This window comes from Ammospiza nelsoni, chromosome 1, assembly GCF_027579445.1.
Source record: "Ammospiza nelsoni isolate bAmmNel1 chromosome 1, bAmmNel1.pri, whole genome shotgun sequence".
NCBI classification, from domain to species: Eukaryota; Metazoa; Chordata; class Aves; order Passeriformes; family Passerellidae; genus Ammospiza; species Ammospiza nelsoni.
The window spans coordinates 56,947,048-56,967,676 of NC_080633.1; the positions used below are offsets into that span (position 1 = coordinate 56,947,048).

A 20,629-nucleotide genomic window follows, 5' to 3' on the forward strand; every position below is an offset into this window, starting at 1 on the left:
GTCAGCAGAAGTAGAAAGCCAGAATGCATACAGCAGCAGGACATGAATTCTGCAAAGATAAACTGAGATTTGCAGCATAACCCTCTGCTTTTGCTAATACCTGGTCTCCATATTTTTTTCAGCAGCAACATTCTGCCTTGAAGTAATTTGCATTTTTTAACATATTTACAGGGTAAAAGCAAAAAGAAAGGTTTTTTTTCAATGGGATTTTCTCTAAGGCTGGTATATATGCTTCTACTTCTGCAAAATCTGAACTGGAAGAAGTAAATAAAAGGCAGAGTTTTAAGACTAAAGCTTACTCTGATGAACAATAAATTTGTACTACTTTGTGCTGCACTACTTGCCATTTTACCAGAAATTTTTCTTTTGGGCAAAAAATGTTGTAACATCTTCCCAATCAATACATTGCATAATGTAGAAAATTTCACATTCTGGAATTTGGGACACCAAACTTCTACTGTTAGGCTCACAGGCCCATAGGCTGAAAGGATGTTTGTGGTTGGAAGAGATCTCTGAAAAGGACCTGGTGCACCCCTCCCTGCTCAAGCAGGACCACCAGGGAATGGTTGCCTGGCACTGTGTCCAGATGGCTTTTGAGTATCTCCAAGGATGGAGACTCCAAGATACCCAGGTCCACTGGACATACCAAACGACTTCTCTTCTAAAGGCCTTGAACCTATTTTGCATGCTTGCAGATGAAGCCATTAATGATACTGATCACAGAAGTCTTGTCCTTGAAATACTCTGATATCCTTTTTGGATCTTATTTTTGGATCTCTCAGAAAAAAATGAAAGAAGTGGGAGTTGGGAAAGAAAAAGGAGTCCTTTGTAATGAGCATATTCTTCTGGTAGAAATTAATAGAATTCAGGGATTTCTAAAGGCACAGCAGGACCACAGAGAAAACAGCTACATATACAAATATTTCATTTTGGATACTAATATGCTTTCACCTCCATGAAAATTGCTCAGTACTTTTCTCACTTTAAATAAAATTCCTATTCTTAATATGTGAAATCTCTGTGGAGTCATCCTTGCTTACACAGTTTTAGAGTGACTAGAGATATACAAAGATGATTTCCCAAATACTTTGAAAAACCACTACTTAAATTTAGGGCTCAGTTCAGTAAGGAATTATGCTGTGTAGGGTTTCTATGGAATTTAGTCAAAAAAAGTTCAGACTGTACTAAAAATTAATTAATTCCATGGTTTTGGTATTCAATGAAGCCTCCTTCCCTCGTGCAAATAGCTAACACTACGCCCTGAAAGGCAGGCATGTCAAAGAGGTGGAAAAGGATATTCTGGGCTCCAAAAAATATAGCACAGTAGATGTATTAAAAAAGGGAACTTTCTCAGAGTTTGTAAGATAATAAAGCTGTCTGCAGGCAGCTTTAACTTGTATTCTGGTCAATTATAGGGATTTATGCAGCTATGTATCACACATGCTAAAATAAGTACTTATAATATTCATCTGGGCTCCATATGGTACCCATGTACTACCCAGAGACAAAACATGCTCAAGGAAAAATCAGCAAGTTTCACAATACATATTTTGATCTTTTATAATGCCTTTCCATGCAAATATTTGAGGTGCAAATAATAAGTTAATTTTTTTTTTTTCCTGAGGCTTCTTAATATTAACACAGACCACCTTAGTCTTTTGAAAGAGCTTATAAAAACGAGAAAAAAAGCTGACTTCCATTTAATAAAATATTGAAGCTGAAGACAGCGAAGACACAAAGACATAAGGGATTTTTCTAATGCATTGGTTTAATTTCTGTCACCAAATCCAAAGTTCTCCACTTACTGCAGCTCTTAGCAGGAATCATTTCTAACCTATACCTGGAGGTAACTCGTCTTCCTCTGAACTGATACTGACCCATACATTTTCTATGTGCTGCCCACATTCTGCTGCTTGGGTGTGGACCACAAATTGCTTGAATTGCAGCCCTTAGCCCTGAGAAAAATCTTTGAATGACAAGTACTCTTGTCTATTGAATTGGACCTTTGTCTTCACAGCAATAGGAATGCCAAAAAAAGAAAAAAGGAAAAAGGCACCACTGATTCTTTAATTTTAAAAAAGTTATCTCTTTTAAACAGGCACATCAGATTGACAATGGCAAGTATCCAATCCTAATGCAAGCAACTGTTCTTGTAAAAAATATTTAAAAGGCAACTTCTGAAAAGGCTGCAGCCTTAAATGACAGGTGAGACTTTATTTTTGGGGCTATTTTAAAACACAATTTCTCTTTTAAAGATATTTGTTGGGAGCAAAATAAAACTGATTTATACACATCTTTTTTCTTTCCCCTTATGGCTGTATGTTTTCTTTGTTACATAACTAAAGACTGTTAGTACTAATAAAGGAGCTGAATGCCCCTTCTTAAATATTCATGTGACAAATTGCACAATTAAATCAGATTTAGCTCCTTGAGATGGAGTTTGTTTGGGGTTTTGTCATAATATATGATTTAATGATCTTTATTAGCCAGTTTCTTCTATATTTATTTGTCTTCTATATCTATTTGTTTTTAATTGTAGGATAAAAAATAAAAAATTGAAATACTTGACCAAATACCCAAATCATAAAGCCTGTCACAGGCTGTTAAAACACCTTACATACTTGCAAAATGTAAGTATGTGATCTAAGTGATAGACAGATGCCTTGCAAAACATGTCTATCACTTTTGACAAGAAACTGATTTTTATTTTCAGAAGGCTCACCAGATAGTTATTAAAAAAAAAATAGAGGCAAAATAAGTCACTTCAATGAATCAATACCTTATTTTCTTATCTATGATTATATACCCAAATATTGGTGTAATCATACAACTTTCTTCTCTCTGTGAAATTATTTGATAAGAACTGGTTTACAACTCTGAAAAAAAAAAGCCCAGCATTTATTATTTTGCCTTAATTGTAAATCTTTGCAGGCATTAGATGTGCTTTAGTAATAAAAATACTGCAATAAATCTTCACCTCACAAAGCTTTCTGTAACCTTGTGTCAGGAAACCTGTATTAGCCTGGAGTAAGCATCACTTCACATACAATTTATTTCTTACCATGAGATTATAAAATTTCAGTTTTAATGATCATATGAACTAATTTCATCAGACAGGAATTGGAAAGATGTGGAGAACACTCATAGTGCTGTTCAGCTAATACATTTCAGGGTAAGGCTTTAGACATCTGAGTTATAGTGATGGGATGCAATCCTGGCAAGTTGCATGTCCAAATCCTTCCATGTCAGAGTTGCTAGACATTTGCCTTTGTTGGCAGGAACATGCATGGCTGTACTTCAGGCAGTAGGAGAGGAATGGGCTCCTCAGCACCACAGCCTCTCCTCCATCCACACAACGCCTAGCCCCAGCAGGTGAAACCCAATGTCCATAGTCTTCATGGAGTTCCCAATCTGACAAGGAATTACAGCGTTGATGGCTTCTTTTTTCTACAGTGACATTAAACATTTATAGTGACACATAAAAGAATATATATTTATATAAATATATAAAATATTTATATAAAATATACAAATAAATACATATACAAAATATGGCATTATTTTCCAGAGAGATTATACATTTCACAGGCCACCTTTCCTTCTCCAGATTTCATTGTCATACAGAATTTTTCACAAAGTACATAAAACAATCAGCCTCAACACAAAAAAAAGTTGCCAAAGCCTTCCTTATGTGAAAGCATCACATACCACAACAAAACCAAATCACTTCTCTTCCAATTAAAAAGACATAACACCATGACAGACAGTGAATTTAACTATTTAAACCCAATGGTTCTTTTTCTATGCTTAGATGCAGGCAAATGATTTCTACCATAGTCAAAGCAAATTTGTGGCGCATAAATGAAATGTGTGGGTCTCAACACCCAGGGTCCACAATCCCCCCATCTTGTTGACATTGTTTTCAACAGGAGTTCCTCATACAGAGTAAGTGCTTTGGTAGAATGTACCAAGACAACAGAGAATAGATACACCTTTTCAAAATAAATAAGCAAATACAAAGAGTAGTACTCTAATGGCAATTTTTTGTCCATGAATATTCTGTGAGCAGTAAATGAAGGAAATGTAAGCCCTGTTGCACAAACTGAAGCAACGCACAGACAAAAGAAAGCTTTACCAAGAGCTTCAGTGCGACTGTTATCCTTTCCAGTGGCATAAGTCAGTGATGGGTACATTAGAATTATCAATAAAATAATTTAAAAAAATATTATCTTGGCATTTGTAGTTATATCAAATAATAAAACTCAATCCCTTCTGGAAACACTTCCTTTGCTCCAAAAATTCATTTCTCTTACCTAGAACAGATCAGTGTGTATGCATAGAGACTTAAATGTATTTATAAATCATTCCATAACCTTACTCTCTCTGTGCATACAGATGTATACACTAGAATTACTGTGTAATATTTGGTATTCACATGTTACATTTAAATAAAGTTTATTAAAAAACAATTATATTAATACAGACTAACAGAATATTCATAATATATTTTACAGAAAAAATAGCCATGTCTTTATCTCAGAAATACATTTCTTTAAAAAGTTCTTTGAGATTTTTATAAAACTTTTTACCCGTGAAGATAAGTTTCCCATCAGACCTGTAAAGAAAGCTTTACCTTTAAATCCTTGTGGGTTTTTTGGCTTAGTTTTTCTTTTTAATACTTTTACAAGCTTAACATCTATAAATTCTTTAAAATAAAAAAAAGCAGTATCTTTTGGGATCAGATTGGTCACAGGCCATTCTTTAAAAAGTCAGTGGAGACTCCCTGATTCCATTCTGAAGTGCCTTTTTTTTTCTCTCTCTCTGGGTATCAATAGTGCAGGTTTACATGGGAATTCCGAGCTCCTGTTCATAGGAAGCTCGATGTGTGTCGGTGACAGGGTGCAGCTGCAGCAGCATCCACAGAGGCTGCAACTCCCCATCTGCTGCAGGAAGCACAGCTTGTTACTCCACAGACAGTGCAGTCCCACAGTGTTTGCCCAGCCCCTCCAAGGTCTCTGTGAGGTCCAGTGGCCATGCACAGATGCTAGAAGAGCTGGCACCCAGTCCTCATTTGCTTTCCAAGTTATAGCAGTGGACATCTCCTTTTCCCTTCCCATCATACCCAGGAAGTGGCTGTCCATATTTATCCACACACCAGCAATAACCTCTTTTTCGGCCTTTGGATGGGCGACACTGAAACATAATAAAAGACCCAGTTAGCATGAATTTTGTTTTCGCCACTTGTATTAGACAGCAGGGATTCCTGTTCCTTTGATACCTGCACTTCAATATCCTGACCATATCTGACAGAATCAAACAGAGTATTTGTTACCACTACGAAGCATTTCAATAAAAACTTGCCTTCTCACTCCATCAGTCCCTCTGGATCTAATATAATAGAACTGAGAACACTGAAAACTACTAGAAAATAGACTTATGAATTGCTCCCTATCATATTTGGCAGCAGAGCTGGCCCCTTTGAATACAATACAATAGTATGGGCTAGTGACTGGGACCCATCTTTAGAAAAAAAATTAGCAGATATGTTCTACACTAAAGCACAGGTCTGTCAAAGACAACCATCGCAGCAAGAAACACACTTGCTATGCACTTGTTTACTGAAAGAAATTCAAAAGTGTAGCTGACATTTATTAACAGATACATAATCCTTCTACAGTGTAGTTACTACAAAACCTGCTAGGTGGACTAGAACTTTACATGTGTATTTTCCTATTAAAAAATTTGTGTATCTAGTAGCCTATAGCATGTTAGCTTTAAGTTAACTGCTAGAATTCACCAGCAATGCTGACCAACCTGAAACTACCACAGGCAATAACACTGAACCTCTTTAGAAGCAGTAATGCAGTAAATATGCATTATAAAGTCTACTGAGTACATAGCAAGTAATGCTCCTCCCAAGGAACCAAGAATGGCAAAAAACGAAGACTAAAGGAGACAACATGCTGCAGGTTGCATTCAGTATGCAGCCCTGGACACTGTTACATTACCATGAACCACTAAGACCTTGCAAGGGTTTTACCCATTTGTAAGATATATCAAGAATCTCACTAGGTCTGCAATGGTCAGCCTCACTGTTAAGACACAGCCTTCCTGGTAGCTCATGTTTTGAGATCTGGTGATTCAGAATTTGTTTCAAATGCAAATAAAGGTGGCTGTTTACTCAGGACGTACTCACAAAAGTGGCAGTGACACAAGCACATTCAATTTCCTGTGTTTTTGTCTGTTGTCAGTATGAAGGAGGATTGGCTGGACTGGTGCTACTTAGGTTCCTCAACACTGTCAAGTCTATTATTCAGGCAGAGCAATTGTTGCCTCTGAGATCACATTCAGAGAATTTGAAGTTTTCAGAAGTTCAGGCTAGTACAATCTGGTAAACATCACCATTATCCCTGTACTTCTTGTTCTCCAGAGGCTCATAGGCATGGCCCAATATCTCAGGAGGCTATGGCAGTGGCTCACATAAGTGCCTTTTCTATGTGCAGGTACACAAGAAAACATGAAGCAAGTGTTGGGCTTCACATGCTGCTTGTAGTGACTGATCCTTTCCATGTCTAGTTTAGTATCTCAGGTGACAGTGCTATCTTAGCCTGAACTGGAGAGTTCTGGAATACAGAACACTCTGGAACAGCCTGCACCAGCACACTGGCCTATGAGACAATTAATTTGTGGCAGCATGGAATAGGGTAGACAGCGTTCACTAAGACCTTGCAAAAGAGATGGAAGCAGGTCACACATTAGGCATAAATTTTTTCAAACAAGCCACTATCTTGTTTATTTTATTTTACTGTAAATTAAGTAATGTTATTCAGCATAACTGCAAATTAAACCACCCTTCTGATATATTATTGAGTAAGAAGCCCAATGCAGAAATAATGCAATGTCTTCTTTTCTACAAATCCGCATTAGCCCTATGAAAATGGACAGAAGCAGGATGACAAGGTCCAGCATAACATACATACCAGCTTAGTTTTAGAAGAGGGTAAAGAAGTTCAAACCTACTGAGAGAATAGCTACATTAATAATTCACTGAACTAAAATGGTTACCTGCACTTCAGTTTTTATCTGTTACTAAATCTTTAAACATAAGTCCTAAAACTTGTATTTGTTGTCTCAAAAACCTGACTAGAATTTACATGCATTCTCCAGGATTTCCATGGATGACTGTTCAACGTCCACTGATGTCAAGGGAAATTTTTCTTCAATTTTGGTGGTGACTGGACTCTAGCTTAAGTATTATTAACGTTTAATGACTTAAATTCTTCATGCTTAACACAGAGAAATTAATAACATAATTTGCACAATTTAATTTGCACAAAAAGGAAACTGAGCCAGCACTTCTAGAGTTGTTTTCCCAACAAAGTAGACACAGATGAAGCCCAAAGAGCATAGGGCTTCTGGCTGCCAGGCTCGTGCTCTGGCAATGAAACTACATTTCTGCTAATAATAGTAACATAGCCTCCCCTTTTAGAAGTATATGAAGCATATTACACAACTCTCACCGATTCCTAGGCTTGCATCACTCTCAAAACAAATGATCGATTAAAGGTCTCATGTTGTTGTTGGAGGCTTTGATTGCTTTTAACAGTTGCACAATCAATTTTCAGAAGTAATTACTACATTAAGTTAATTTGCAGAAACACCTTCCCGGCTACTATTTTTTTTACTTCCTCTAGATAATCCATTTGAAAAGCAAAACCCTTAGATCATTCTACAGCTGAAACAACACTCTATGAGAAAACAACTTATCTTTTGCAGGTGTTTTTTCCTACCTACTCAGCCATGCTGTCAATAGTAAAGCACTTGTGATTAAAAAGTGATGCTTTTATCCTGAAACAGCCAATACTCTCTACAGAAGTGGAAAACAGGATATATGGAAAACATATATATCTAAATATTTTCTCTTATGAATTTTGTATTTCACATACATTTATAGGCTCTGCCCAGCTATTCTGTATGACTTTATACATGTAAAAAGTTGGAAAACTGCCCAAGCAGTGGAGACTAATTACTTCTGATAGAAACAGCAGCTGCCAATTCCATGCCACCTGCTCCTCTCCCTTCCACAAAAAAATACTGCAGATGCATTTATGGGGCACAGCAAAGCATATGGTATCCCACTGAATTCCTGGTCAGTCCAGAGGGCTCCATGGAGCTACAACCATGGTCTTCAGGAACAGACTGCAGACAACACTGATGTGTACCTCAGGCCATTTTAGCTCCTGGCAAGTCCAGCTCTGTTTTCAGTGGAACAATGCCAGCTCACATTTAGGTGAGTATCTGGCTCCAGTATACAAACATGGGGCAATTCTAGTAATTGCCCCATATAATAATTCTAATTTCATCAAAACCTTTTTCCCATGCTTGGGGTAGGAATGTACCTGTATCAACTAATTATGCATAAATATACCTATGCAGCACAATTGAATAGTACAACCTTACATGTGTGATTAAGACAAAGAATTATAAACTTTAACAGGTCTGATTTTAAAATTTATATATAAACAAAAGGTATGAAATATTTTTCATATCATACCCTGACGCATAAATTTATGTTCTTAGAAGTGTTTCACAGATGCAATTTATTCTTCATGGTTGTTCTTGAAAAGTAAATTTCTAGATATCCACAAATGTCATGAAAAATAAGTGCTTTCAACTTGGCTGGAAGACCAGATGACCAGGAAGGCAGAATATGAGAGTGCCTCCTGAATGAGTTTTAATGGTACTAGCATGATCATTATTTACCAGGTTCCTACAATCCCAAATCTACTACATTCTCATCCTAGACAGTGGTTTTGGCAACTGTTTCTAGAATTCAAAATGCCTAGCTTGCAGTCATTTTTAAATCAATTTTTAATGGATTTACTGTCTACTTTCTAACCTACTATTCTGAATTTTGACAATAGAATATAATTCAATTACAGAGTGAACATGGCTAATAATGGCATGAAAGGAATTACTAAAACAGCATAGAATTCTGTTAATGAGATTAGACATCTGCTCACAGTATCTAAAATATCAGACTTACATTTTGATGCTTCAAGAAAAACCCCACACACAACTGTCAAAATTCCTTGCAGATCAGTTAATTTGATCTGGACAGGACTCACACACTTCTCAAACTCATGGTTTTTTCCCTATGAGTTAATTCTATGAGGGCAACTAATATTTTTGGTTTGTATTCTGTTGGTGAGAGAAGCAGGCTGCCTCTGTAAGTCCCATCTCTGAGGGCTTGTTCCCAGGATTGATCAAGGTTCTTTTGCAGACTCAGCAACCCAAGTGAATATCATGTAGAGTGTTTACTCATGTGAGCTCCCTTTGTGAGCATCTCCTGCAAGACCCTGAGTGACCTCAAACTACCATTGAAACTACTGGACCTATGTAAATTGGCACAGTGCTTGACAAGGCTGGCTAGGCAGAAAAGTGTCCCTTCATTCTCTATGTATGCTGACCAGTTGGGATACTGCACATAATGCAGGAACCTTTCCTAAAGAAATTTTACCAGGCACCACAGACAATACACAGAGGACAAAAGTGTATATTTGCTTTGTAGCAACAGATTATTCTCATAAATCAACTTCTAGAAACTGATACTAGGTAAGACTTTTATCTGTCTATCCTTTTTTTTCTCTTTGTATTTCCTTCTTTTTGCCTTGGTAATAGAACTATGACTGTACTTTAAAGGACAGTCCTCCTTTCAAGTAAGCTACTTTAATACACACTCATTGCGGATCCAATTTACTACATGCAATGCCAGAGATTACTTGCAAACCACCACATTTTTGCACACAAAGCAAAAATCTTAGAGTCTGAAGAAAGATGAAAGGAAGATCTACTGAACAAAGTAAATACCAGTCTTCAGTCTTCTATAATACATAGAGAAGGAAAAGGGCACACTTGAGTGCCTTGAACACAGTCAAATTATTTGCTGTTCTAAAGCAGCTAAGAAAATACTTTTATGACACAAGCACAAAGCACAGTCCTTGTCTCACTCTGCATAGAAGCCCAATGCATTTTCTGAAAACAAGCAGCTTGAGATGAGAGCATTGCTCTCTGCTAGTTTACACACAGCACAACATGGCTGACGCAGGCTTCTCAAAGCTTCAGGCAACAAAAAGAATCTTCCCCTGCTTGGGAGTTGCCACCACCTGCTCAGGAAAACTGGGAAGCATAGAAAAGCTCAGCAGCATGTACCAAAGGTCAAAAAGCAATGTCAATGCTAGACTGATGGCAAAAAGGAAGGCTGGAAGCCTCATTCCTGTTATAAATGCCCCACCTGACACTGACAGCTTATTGCAGAACTCCACAGAATACTAGAAAGGGAAAGACTGTTTCAAAGAAAGCTGAAAGCCAAAAAAATTGAGAGATACAATTCCCAAAATAAGGTTGCCTAGTCAGAGGTTGATCTTTCACTTCCAGCCAATGAACTGCATTAGCTAGCAACAGAGAGTCAACCACTCCTTTGATTACCAGAAATAAAGAGGCTGATTTGTGTAAAACTGAAGGGAAAGACATGATGATCCACGAACAAAATCTGTCCTTGAGAAAAATCTTTGTCATAGTTTAGGCCAAACCAGCACAGTCTTAAAGATCCCTTTGAATTCAGGAAATTTTGGAACTATACAAAGAAATATATATTTGGAGGCAGGCCACTAACTAAACACTGAAATTAAATAGGATGTGCACACTAAACAAAGAACCCGACACATCTTGCATGTTCTGAACGAGTTTCAATGGCAGCACTGAATGGAGAATGCTGCTGTAGCTCAATCCAACACAACTAAAGCATAAATACCCACAGTTTTGGTTGGCATTTGTCAAGAAAGGTCACAAACCCAGAACCAGAAAAGGCTGAGAAGCCATCCTTGCTGCAGAGTAACTACTAGAAGTATCATTTTGACGATAGCATGACTTGGATTTGGGAAGTGATCTGTGTAGCACATAAAGGACAGTTACATTTCTCAAGTTGCTTTATGTAATATGATCCAGTGTGTGTCTTCTAGGAACCCTCAAGCAGCTATTTACAATTCAAAGCATTGATCTATTGCAGTCATATGGTGACTGCAACATTAGCTCTGTGGGTTATAGTAGAGGCAGTGCTTTTTTTAAACCAAAGGGCATTAGTATCTAGGACACCAGTCAACCCATATGTGATTAGGTATGCAGTTTCTCAAATGAATCTGTTGTCATGATCAACAAAAAATAAAAATATTATCCCCACCTGACAAGGTTCAGCACTATCAGATCAGGTCCTAAAACTGGAAATTAGCTAGTTCCTCTGCAAAATTATATATAATGCACCTTGCTGGCAAGATACTTCAACAAAGATGCAGAAAAGGTGAACGGCAATTATTAAAATGTTAAAAACTCTGTACTTACTTGCTTTTTCTTGTAGAATCCCTTCTTGTCACAATTTGGAATATGAAAGCCCCTGGGACTCAAGACATTCAGGATCTTTAGGTGGTTTAATGTGTCTTCCATTTCTCTACGACATGGACCCTGTTAACAAGCATGTTTTAGAAAACACAAATGAAACTTCACTCCCAAATTCCATCTTTCACTCAAGAGTTAATAAATCTTTAAAGGGCAAAAGAAAGCACAAATCCAAATAAATCCATTAAAACAAAGAGAGGGCTGAATACGAATAAAAGCAGATAATTCATTAAAAAAAAATTGACTTTCTGCTCTATTCAAGATAAACTGATTTCTAAAGATTAAAGGCCTTATGCTATGCTGAGGCACATAGTGGCAGTTAAAATCGCAGTCACAAATACCTTTAGGAAGGCTTAACCGGTATGTAAATCAGTCACATAGAACATAAGTTTGGAAAAGCTGGCCTTGTACCACGTGGAAAAAGAAGAAAGTAAGCCACTGAAAATACATTACAGGATAGGCCTTCCCCATTGACATTTAATTTTTTTTGTGATTCTGCTGGATTTGAAAGCTTAAATTAAATTGATTCAATTGAAAATAAGTGGTTTGGCATAATGTATATATAAAATACCTCAACTTGGACAACAATTCCCAATTTCAACTGAATCAAATAGATGCAATCATACAGAGGACCAGCTGCACATAGCAGTCTCATTAGATAAGTATATCACTTTTTTTTTCCTCTTTTTCTTCATCTGAAAAAGGCTGACAACAAGGTAGTGAGGATTAGCTCTTAGGACAATGAGCCAAAAAGAGCTTCCAGAAGCACTTCTAAGAGAATGTCTCAAACACCAACTAATTTTATCTCACGGCAGCCCTTCAGGGTAGGGAGAATAATGCATGACGAGCCCCACTTTGAAGTCAGAAAATCAAAAGCAGAGAGCTTCACATTTTGCCAGAGGCTAAGAAGGCAGTCAGTGTCAGCAGTGGGATCAGGATTCAAGAGTCACAGCCTACAAACTCTGTGCTTAGCCACACTCCTATATGGGCATAACACTGACTTGCACCACCAGCCCACTTCTCCAGCAGAGACATGAAAAAATTTCTTCGGTTTCATGGTTTAAAAATATTTAAAAGTTGCTACATTGACACAAAGACTCATTTGGTGCTGTTTTTAATTAGTGAAGTAATGACATTCATACTTTCAAGTGGTAGTATTAATAGTTTGTTCATGTAAAGTACCTTTTAATGTGTCTAAAAGCATACAATCTCCATAGTACTACTGGAGATTAAAATGGAGGTTTTTGGCCAGTAAAGACCTTCTTTGTTGCCTTCACTTTTTCTTTCTGAACCAGTCTCATAAGTTCTAAGCATGGGCTTTAAATGGCTTCTCTTACTGGTCAAACATACTGACTGCAAGTGACAGATATTCAAAGATTGATCCCAAATTAGGCCTACAAAAAGATCAACAGATTTTAAAAAATTTTATTTTGAAGTAAGCTTGCAAAGTCAGCCAGACCAGTATCAAAAGGCAACATGCAGACACAAGTAGAAGAGCATTTGCTGACAAAGGGACCTGTCCGTGATGGACTTATTTCAGGTTCTTAAAGACACCAGCAGCCTTGGTGAACTGGTATACCTTTGCTCATGGACCCAACTATCACTACTCATCCTAGTTAAGAATCTATTTCCTCAAGCGACCAATCTTCATTCTTTTAGTGATGGGACTTTTACTTCACATTTTCGGGAGGAAGACACACTGGAAGGCAGCTACTGAAGCAATATAACTAGATGGCTGGACATGAGTGACAAACTAAAAATTAAGCTACTCTTAGAAGCCACACTCTGTTCAGGCAGAGGTTTTCACCTCATACAAGTTTCAAACCTTCTTTTGAAGATGAGAAGCCACATCTGCTTTTACCATGCATGTTTTGATAAAATGTGGAAGCATGTCCAGATGTGTTTTTCAAGCCATCTGACCTAAGGCACAGATTACCAGCTGGATGTCCAGGAAGAGAATTATTCTTGCCCTCAGATTAACCACACTCTGACTGCCCTGAAAATTCACTGGACACAGTCAGTAGGATGCAATGGCAGCTCATGCGACCACAAGACTTTGGATTTAGGCAGTAGCACCTACAGCAACTGCAAGTGGAGGTGATGCTCAGCATATCATATAGTGACTGACTAGTCAAGACCTTAATCCTGATCTCAGCCTAAGTTTATCTCCCTTGATTTGCACCAGGCAATGTATGAACACAGTGCCACTACACTCAATGTGAAACATCTTTTCTCCATTATTGCAATTCAATTACACAGTTTGCAACCAAGATTAATGATGGCACTTCAAGTCCACTCAAACAAATGTGTGACAATTAAAGGGAAGAACAGGAACTTTCGGCCTCTAAGAAACTTTAGTGGAAGTCATGCTCGTATTGATGTAAACAGCATTACATTAGTCCTATGTGTTTCCTGAGCACAATCTTCTTGGTCTGATGATTGTGTATGTATTTGCAGAGTCAATAGATTTACCAGTTAAAATGCCAGAATGTCCTAAAAGGCTGCAACAATTACCACCCTTTAGCTATTTAGTGTAATTATTTATCTTTTTATATTCACAACACACACACATTCACAGGCTAGCAAATGCCCTCCTATTTACAAAAAATACTTACATATTCAGTCTCTTGTTTGGATTCAGAAGAGAAATTCAACGTATCCGTACTCTGTGAATCATATTCGACTTTATAGCGTTGTGTATCTTTGGCTTGCACTTTCCTGATGATATCTATTTTGATGTGTGGTGGATGTGACTTGGAATCTGGCACCCTGTGAGAGTTTGGAATGGCCTGATTTTCTATGCTGCTGGTACTCCTGTCTTCTTCTGAATCACTGAAATTTCCTTCAAAAAGAACAAATGCAGAAGAAACAATGTTACTTGGCTGCCAGCTGTGCCTGCAAGGGCATAGAAACATAGAATCACAGAATATCCTGAGTTGGAAAAGACCCACAAGGCTCCTCCAGTCCAACTCCTGACCCTGCAAAGGACAGCACCAAGAATCAAAACATGTGCCTGACAGTATTGTCCAAATGTTTCTTGAATGCTGTCAGTCTTGATGGTGAGACCACTTCCCTGCAGAGCCCATCCATCCTCTGACTGAAGAACCTTTTCTTAATATCTAACCTTTACCTCCTCTGACACAGCTTCATGCCATTCCCTCAGATCCTATCACTGGTCACAAGCAAGAAGATATTACTGCTTGCATTTCTGCCTCCTCGTGTAAGGAAGCTGTAGAGCACAATGAGGTCTCTCCTCAAACAAGCCACTAGATTAGGCTAGGTGTTCAATTTTCCTTTTTACAAAATAGCAATATACAAAAAAGATGAACTATGTAGCATTCCCCATGTGTCAGCACCTTTGTTGCCACGCGCCAAGTTTTGTAAATGAAGCATTCTCACGCTCAGCGCGGCCTCGCAAAGTGCCCAGCTGCACCACGGCCGCAGGCCCGGGAGCCACGGCGGCGCGGGCCCCTGACTGCCGCTGCAGTGCCGCCCGCCGGCGGCAGGGGGCAGGCCTGCGCCGCACGAGGGAAGCCCGCCGCAAGCCCAGCGGCGCGGATCCCTCCCCTCCGCTACTGCTGACTTCATCAACTCCAGATAAACGCGGCCGGCTTCGGGCAGTCACGGGCTGCAGCGTGGCTCTGCCTCTCCCAGGGCCGTATTTTTCTTTCTTTTTTTTTTTTTTTTTTTTTTTTTTAAGAAGTTAATACTACAACACTAGATCGCTGAGTTTCCTGGTTCTAATTAGACTGTTTTTCCTTACTTTATTCAATACACAGAACGGGGAAGAAAAAGAACAGCACACTTTCTTTTCTCTGCTATTAAAATAAAAAACAACATCTTGGTGTACAAAACACATTTTAAAGGTAATGGACAAAAACCATCGTTCATTCTGTAGGGGTTCCAAGGACAAACCCCGTTTTCATCTTGAGCTTCTAAGTATCTTCTCTTCAAACTACCATCCACAACAAGTCAGAAGAAGCACATTTTTCTAACATACTCCCTAAGTTCAGCATTCCTGTACCTTCTAAGGTAATCTGTTTATGCTGCATTCTAGTTGCTGTCTTAACTGCTGACCACTTTTTTATTTTTTTTTTAAGGAAATCCTATTGGGAATGCACAATGAGAACATCGAGTAAAATTATAAATTATACTAAAATTATACTTGATGACTCACTAAAAAAAAAAATCACAAAAACTGAGAAATTCAGTACTAAAAGTCCATGTTCACATAGATTGTTAATGCTAAATATTTCTACATAGGGAGTGCAGTGGCACTGCCAAAACACAGGAAAGGGAAAAGGAACATAAGAGGAAGAGGGTTCTGAGTTAACATTTTGGTACTGGTGGTTTTAGCACAAGCCACTGCTGGCAATGGACATAATTGGCCAGGAAAATCCAAATCACAGTGCAAATGGATTAAGGAAGTTTAAGTACTAAGTCCAAATTTCCTGGTTTTTGTGGGTTTAACTCAGACTCTCAGTGGTATTTGAACATATTTTTGGTGGTTTAGTGTCTTGTTCTGAAACAGCAGTATTTTTTCCCCACATTCTAAATGAAATTTTCAAGAAATGAGCCACTAAAATGTTATAAACCTGAATCTAGGTTTTCTGCAATCAGTCCAGTTCATTAGTTTTTCTCTTCTACCAAAAAATAAGTAGAAAATATTCTTAACATGCATTGAGTATCCATGACCATGTCTGGTCATTTCAGTTCAGAAAGGCCACTATAGCTCAATAGCACTTCTTACACTTCAGATTAAAACAGTCATATTGCCACATTCTAAACTGTAAAGCATATTTTATTAACTCAGTTTCACAAAACTTGGTGCCATGCTAGCTTTACATCCTCATAAGAGAAACAGAACTGCCATGAGAGTTACCCATTCTCTTTTAAGAGATTAAAAGAGTTGCAAATGCACACTACTATTCAACACTTGTGTCCACAACAACAACTGGAAAGTCAGTGGCCTACTACAGTTTCTGTTATAATGCTATTGTAATATACTCTACCCTATACAAACTTCTAGCAATTTCTGTGAACTCGGAAGGACTAGCAGATTAGTACGTGATGCAGGACCTAGCTGCATGTAAAGGAAATTACGTGATTCTTCTCAGAGGGGTGTATACCACAGAGTGTTGGCTTGAGAGCTGGGAGTGGAGCGGTCCTCATGAGGAAGTGGGCACTATGTGTCATATAGATTCTTTCTTGCACACCAGGTCTGCAAGCTTCACCCCCTGAATGTGAACTGTAAGGCTCCTACCATGCACTTTTTAAGGAATCAAAAGCTCCTACTAATTTCAAAATCAGAGTTCTTTCTCAGCCAAGAACACAGAAATAAGAATTCAGCTGAAAATAGAAAGATTTTCAGCTAAGTACAATTCTGTCTCCCCCTTTCTCTAACAGTCAATGTTGAAAGCACTACCCCTAGATTAAATGCCATCAAGTCCTAAGTACTGAGAAGATGATTCTTGTTTCCAGTGTCACTCCAAGGATGAACAGGAAGCCAAGCTCACATGATGAAGGAAGCTACTAGTTGTTCCAAGGAGATTAAAAATCTCAGTTAATACCTCCAAACTCTCATTCAAATTGTCACAGCTTGGAAGCAGCACATAAATAATTATAATAAGGCATTATTCTATTCTATTGTTCTAACAGGCAGTTAACTGGAGTATTGTTGCCACTTTCTCAGCTAAGGAATGGCTAGTCAAAGAGTCCCTACAACCTGGCAGAAAATCTTCCAGCTTTTTTAAAATGCCAACAGTGGAAAGCCTTTTGACACAGTTTTCTATTAAACAAATGTTAACATACTCGCTGTTGGTTAGCAAAGAATTTAATTAAATGCTTGCATAGAGGGACTGTGCTCTCTCGATTTGAATCCCAAATTTCCTTAAGTTTTAAAATATGTATGCTAACAGAAATTTTTTCAACCATCCCTTCCTTTTCAAACAAAACCCATTCTGTGAACATCTCGCTTACAAGACATAGAAGAGGTACAAGAAATCTTCGTTTGACCAAGGATTTATTTGCAGTACAGACAAAAAAAAACAACTGTGCACTGTGCACAAACGCTTTGTTCTGAATAACCACTTTTCCAGGCCAAAGGGATATTTAAATTTGTCTTCTGGATTTTTGTCTTCTGCTCTCTGTGCTTAGATTTCCCTGACTTACCCACGCTGCAGTGCAGCAGTTAGACGACACTCTATAGAGTTTTTTTGCTCACTCTGTTTCCAGGTACACCGGGGACAAACGGCAAAGATTCCACCCTCTCTCTCCATCCAGGCTCTGTAGCCTGCCAGACCCATGCACCGCAGAAGCCACATACAATCCCTCCCCCACTCTCTCTTTTTTTTTTTTAATTAAAAAAAAGAAAGAAAGAAAGAAAAAGCAGCTCCGTCTCTTTTGTGAGGAGCGAGTTCTCAGCATCGGCGTTGAAGAAAACCAGTATGTACATAAATAAGTTATAAGAGGCAAATTGCCCTTTCCTTCGGCCAAAGCACGGTTCCTTCCAAACGATCCAAGCTCGGCTACGTGGCTGCCGGCAGAGCCCCCCGCCCCCGGGCCGGCAGCGAGCGAGGGCCGTTTCCGGAGACGGAGCTCTGCCGCGAGCTCGCCCACGCCTCCCCGCTCATGCTGCTCTCTTGTAACTTAAAACAAAAGAAAACGACACACACGCACACACAAAACAAAAACAAAACCAAACAAAAACGCACAAACAAAAAAAACCATCCCAGCAAGAAAGCAGGTAAGAGGGAGAGCGGTGCGCAGGAAAGCCACCCCTTCGCTTCCCCACCCCGGCCGCAGCCCCTTACCTGCAGCGTGCGGTCCCGGCAGCAGGAAGGCCCGCAGTTTGCTGCCCGCCGTAGCGTTGGTGCAGAGCCCGCGGCCCTCGAGCAGCGCCTGCAGCGGCCGCGCCTCTTCCCGCCGCGGCTGGCAGCTGAGACCCGCGCCGCAGCGTTCCGTGTAGATGCCGCAGGGTTGCCCCGGGCGCAGGGCGCAGGTGAGGCAGCAGCCGCAGCCCGGCTCCCGCACCCGTTCGGCGCAGTCGGGTTGCAGGGGCTTGCACTGCTGCAGCGCCCGCGCGTCGCAAGGCTCGCAGCGGACCACCGGCCCCGCCAGCGCCGCCGCCGCCCGCCGGACCAGCAGCGCCAGTGCCGCCGCCGCCACTGCCCACAGCACGCCGGGCCGCGGCACCATAGCAACCGGCGGAGGGGGCCGCCGGGAGCCGCCCCCGCGCGGGCCCAGGACGGGCAGAATCTCGCGCGGGCGATCACACGCCGCTGCGGGCCGAGGGAGCGGAGAGCCTGAACTGCCTCCGAGGCGAGCGGAGCCGCCGAGCGCTCGCAAGCCTGCCCGCGTGAGGAGGCAGGGAGCCGCGCTGCCGGCACTCGCACGCCGGCCCGCTCTGCAGTCGCTTGCCCGTAGTCACATCAAGGCAGCAAAAGCTCTCTAGCAACAAAAGCAACTTTTTCTTTCTCTTCTCCCCCCTCCTCCCTGCAGAGCGCTTGAATTACTCGGCTCGACAGTAACTTTTCTCTTTTTTTGCCACACACAGCACTCAGAAAAAAAAAAAGGAAAAAAAAAACCTTTGCAAAAGTTAAATTAAAAAAAAAAAAAAAAAAAAAGCTGAGCCCAGACGGTCAGAAGAAAATTTAGAATTTAGTCCAAAAACATTTCGGAAAAGGAGATAGTACCGAGAAGGGAAAAATAGAGGTGGGGGAAAGAAAAACCGAGGTTCCCTTCGATTTATTCCCCGTGCTGCCTTGCCAGCCGCGCTGCTTTGCTCTACTCCCCGCGACTCCGCACCCAGCTGTCCCCCGTGCCGCCCGTACGCTCTATATAGCGCCGCGGCCGCCGGCCCGCCCCGCGCCATGAATAACGCGCGGCGCGGCAGGAAGAGCCGGCCCTCGGCGGATCCGGGGTTCGGTCACGCAGGGCTTGTGAGGGCGGTGCAGTGCGGGGGGAGTAGACGGGGGACGCCGCGCTGCCGGGGGTTTACGGGCACTTCTTAGAAATCAGCCGTGAGGGGTAGGCCTCTGGCGAGAGCACCACGTCGTGTGTCTCTAGTTTCAAGAAAAAGTGGTTTCTCTGTGCGTGAGCGCTTCCCTGTGACCGTGTGTGTTTCCTTGGCACCGAGAGAGGCGAGAGAAGCTCGCGGAGGGTGCCCTTTTTTGGATTCCTAGCTACAATCCTGTCCACTTTGGGGCTGAGCCGCGGCCCTGCCGAGGTGCGCATGTGCTCGCACCCGGCCGCCCGCAGGTTCGGGGCGTACCTTGAAAGCGGCTTACAGCTCACATGACAGCTGCGTTGCCAAGGGAAACTGGGGGGAAATGTATGTGCAGACCACACCCACACATTCAGGCACCCCAGCCCCGTTTCAGAAGATGTTGCTCTCTGGCCTGGCACTCGGTCCATATCTTGCCCCATATCTTCCTGGATGTGCCTCCCTTAATGTTTTTTTTTAAGAGTTCTTTGTACTCCTGAAACTTTTCCTTCCATACATAAGAAAACAGTTTCCATTGGAATGTCCTCACAAATCTAGGATAAAAAAGACAAGCAATCCATCTCCCCAAACTTCCATGATCGAAATTCTACATGGATTTTTGCACAATGTATGTATTTGTCTTCAGGCCACTGCAAATTCTCTTTCCAGTTTGCTAGGCATATTTTGCTCCCCTGTTAACTTGGCTTAACTTTGATTGAAAAAATCTGAATTGGTAGTGCCAAATTTTGCAACCATTTTTTCTGAAGCTCTACTGCACTCTCATGAGGAACAGGATGGTGAGGTGTATACATAGACAAATATACAGTGTTTCAGTCAGAAGCTTTCCTCATGAAAAATAAAAACAACAATGCTCACAGTTACTGACTTAGACAAATATGTTCTGCTGTGGGAATTATGAGACAGACTACCGTTCTACTTTCAACTCCATCAGTAACACTGAAGCTCATCTTTCAGCAATACATCAGCTGTTCAAATGTGTCAAAATTCAAGTGGAAGAGAAGTATATATGTTATTGCTCAAGGTACTGTCCACAATACTGTTAATCTTGAAAGCTGTACTTTTTACAAGACATGTTTTTTAGATAATTAGAATCATCTTTTCAGTTTTCTCTATTAATTCAATACTTATACCTTGCAAATAACATCTTGAAAGTAGCATAGTACTCAGCAGGAT

The 20,629-nt window shown here is 40.4% G+C and overlaps 1 protein-coding gene across 1 annotated transcript; it reads right to left on the reverse strand.

Moving 5' to 3' along the window:
* Positions 1 to 1,750: 1,750 nt before the first annotated feature.
* Positions 1,751 to 19,241, reverse strand: IGFBP3 (insulin like growth factor binding protein 3). The gene is made up of 4 exons (XM_059475952.1): positions 18,264 to 19,241; positions 14,067 to 14,293; positions 11,398 to 11,517; positions 1,751 to 5,193 (listed from the first exon to the last, which is right to left on the reverse strand). Exons 1-4 carry the CDS (start codon positions 18,646 to 18,648, stop codon positions 5,068 to 5,070), a joined length of 858 nt encoding a protein of 285 aa, XP_059331935.1. The 5' UTR covers positions 18,649 to 19,241; the 3' UTR covers positions 1,751 to 5,067.
* Between the last annotated feature and the right edge of the window lie 1,388 nt (positions 19,242 to 20,629).